Here is a 3429-nt window from a genome sequence, read left to right on the forward strand (position 1 = left end):
TAAGCAATGCATCTATCTTCTTTATATGATCATCCGTAAGTTGTGTTCTTGTTTTTCCCTCAGAAATATGGTCTGAGTGTCAGTGAGGCAATGATAAGGAAAGATCATTATTAGCAGAAATTTGGGGGTAGTTGGTCTTTGATTGATTCCTTCTGAGAATTCCTGAGAGAGAGAGACAGGAAGAGTGGGGGTTACTAATATTAAATGGTTACTAAAAGCTCACATTAAGGTGATAAGTTGAGAGTGAAGGAACATTATCCTAGAGCAGGATGAACTAGTCTACAATGCTGTCTAATTTGACCTGAGAAAGAAATGTTGGGTTTAGTGTAGCATATGGGAAAGTACATTTGATATTATGGAAACTGGAGGCTTTATTTCAGCACTATTATTACCTGAGTTTGGACAAGGTTTTCAATTTGAAGAGGCTAGGTTATTCCATCTTTACAATAAGATAATAGAATAGATGACAGCTGCTTGGAGAGATTTTATGTAGCTCAAACATTTAAAAACTATTTCTTTAGTGCTTGTCGAATAGAGTCAACCATAAACATTATTTTTTTACATGATTAGGACATAATAAGAAAAACCTATAACTATAATTGATGATTTCTCTTTCCTTGACAACTCATAGGCATTTTAGCTTCCAAGGAATACTTTATTAGAGTTATCTGTATAGGTATAATCACCCACCTAAACTGAATTTAAAAAGTGGTGCTGGGGGAGAAAAAGTTTCCTACGGAAAAGATGCTGAGTGAATCAGTTTTTAATGTGAGTGGGAAGAAATCTTTTAATGTAATTAAGAAGACAGTACTTTGTGTGGAACATTCTGCTACAGCTTTATTTGGCCCATTTTCTAATTTTAAAATGGAAAACATATTAAAAATGAAATGAATGCACCATAGTACATGCCCTATGACAGTTAGAATGATGGATGGACTCTAAGAAGGAATAACCAATAAAAAATAAATATATATATATATTTAAGTTGCAGAGAAGTTCTCTGAGTAGGGCCAGAATTCTGTGTTGCCAGGACCCTGTATGGTACATGGCATAAAGGAGTGCTGATTGGTTACAGATGTGCAGAGCGAAGAACTGAATAACTGGCATGTGATAGTGACATCCCTGTAAGTGCAGCAGCAGCTGGGCTGAATGAAGAATTCACATCAGAGAAAATGCACGCAGGATTTTAGCAAGTGTGGAAAATGTGCATGTGCAAATATGTGAGCAGATGTGTGTGGTGTGTGTGTGTGGCGGGGGGGGGGATGGGGAACAGGGGGTCAGTGGGTCATTGAATGAGTTGAAAAATGCCTTCTTGTGCTCGCCCAGACAGCACTCAGTTTAAAACACACCCAGTTTGGGGAGTTGTGGTTTTATTTTCTCCCCTCTGCTGCCTTCTCCTGCCCAGCAGAACATTTCTTGACAGTCCATTCCCAGTGTTACTGCAGTGTGCTCAGAGGTGTGTCTAAGCCAGAAAGAAGTCCCAATGGATGAGGCAGATTGTCATTGAGAACTGAGTCAAGAAACTGGATATTATCATGACATAAATTTTTCATTAACATTAAGTCTGCATACAAATCTACCAAACTTGATTCCTGCCTTCTCCATTCTTTTCTAGTTTAATTTTGTAGTCGCTTGCTCCAGGCTCTAGCCACTGCCAATTGTCAGCCTAGATATATATATATTCATTTATCAAGTACATTTAGCTGTTTTATATGCACTGTGCTCTTTGCCTTATATCTATGTATTTACCAGTAATATCTCTGTTCACCTATTTCTAATATTAGTCTATACTTATGTTGAGATTGACTATACCTGACTGTCTCCAGCAGTTTTCTAGGGTCAGACATGTTCACACCAAGACAAGGCAGCCACTTCTTTCTTAGCAGGTCCAAGGAGAACTATAATTTTGAGGAATAATTCTCTATCAGCTTTGATTTTCTCTGTGATGGAGACTGCAACCCCTTTACTGGTGGGAAGTTCCTGATGGTGGTCACCTGTCAGTTATCAAGTGTGAGATATTTGTCCACCTGTATCTGTGAGCTTTGTTTTCTTCTTCCCTTTCCCCAGTGTCCAGGGTTCTTTCTCCGTAATAATGTTATCTCACTACTTTGTTTCTAATTTTCAAGGTAGCATCGATTTCATGGAATGAGATTTCAACATGAAGAACTCCAATAACTCTCTGGAATTCTTACCTACAACATTCATTCTGGTTGGCATCCCAGGGCTGGAAGAAGAGCACATCTGGATGTCCATTCCCTTCAGCCTGGTGTACATTATTATCTTCCTTGGGAATGGCACCATTATTCATGTCATCAGAACAGACGCTGCCCTACACCAGCCCATGTACCTCTTTCTTGCCATGTTGGCTCTGGCTGAAGTTGGTGTCTCTGCATCCACTCTGCCTACAGTGCTAGGCATCTTCCTTTTTGGAACCACTGAGATTAGTTTTGATGCATGTCTCCTCCAGATGTTCTCCATCCATTCTTTCTCCATTATGGAGTCAGCTGTGTTGCTGGCCATGTCTGTTGACCGATTTGTGGCCATCTACAGCCCACTGCGCTATACAGCCATCCTAACCCTGCCCCGCATCTTTGGCACAGGAGCTGTCATTGGGCTGAAAAGCATTATGCTCATGGCCCCATTGCCCATGCTCTTACGGCGCCTGCCCTTCTGTGGTCACAATGCCCTCTCCCATTCCTATTGCCTTCACCCAAACCTCATCCATCTACCTTGTGGGGACATTTCTATCAATAATATCTATGGGCTTTTCATTGTTACCTCCACTTTTGGGCTGGATTCTCTACTCATTGTGGTCTCCTATGGGCTTATACTCCACACTGTACTGAATATTGCCACTAAGGAAGGGCGTAAGAAGGCACTGAACACATGTGGTTCACATGTCTGTGCTGTGCTTGCTTATTATGTGCCTATGATTGGCTTGTCAATGGTGCACCGTTTTGGTCACCATGTGTCCCCTTTGCTGCATGCTATGATGGCCAATGCTTACCTATTCTTCCCACCCGTTGTCAACCCCATTGTGTACAGCATTAAGACCAAGGAAATCCGCCGTGGCATTGTCCGAATGCTATCAGAGAGGAGATTCAGAGTTTAGACAAAGGACAAAGTAGGGAGGAACTTTTTTTCTATAATCATAAGTGATCCTAGATCACACATTATGCAAATGGTGTTACCTTAAAATAGGATGTCTAATAGGAGATTCTCCATAATCTGGCTGAACTGGAGTGGGGGTGAAAATGGATTTGGATTATGTATAAAAGAACAGTATAAATAATTTGTTATTTTAAAAACATTTTTTTTATGACAAGAGGTTTTCTAGTACCTTGCATAGCTGGAGCAGAAAGCAAAAAAGGTTGTTTATGAAAACATAGCACTCCCCATAAAGAAAGGTAGTTAGGAGCTGGAAGGTGT

General features: G+C 40.5%; 1 protein-coding gene across 1 annotated transcript; it reads left to right on the plus strand.

Annotated features, from left to right (window-relative positions):
• The first annotated feature begins 2158 nt into the window (after positions 1-2158).
• Positions 2159-3112, plus strand: LOC132242146 (olfactory receptor 51J1-like). Its single transcript, XM_059711063.1, has one exon. It carries the CDS (start codon positions 2159-2161, stop codon positions 3110-3112), a length of 954 nt encoding a protein of 317 aa, XP_059567046.1.
• Positions 3113-3429: the final 317 nt, after the last annotated feature.

This window comes from Myotis daubentonii, chromosome 9, assembly GCF_963259705.1.
Source record: "Myotis daubentonii chromosome 9, mMyoDau2.1, whole genome shotgun sequence".
NCBI classification, from domain to species: Eukaryota; Metazoa; Chordata; class Mammalia; order Chiroptera; family Vespertilionidae; genus Myotis; species Myotis daubentonii.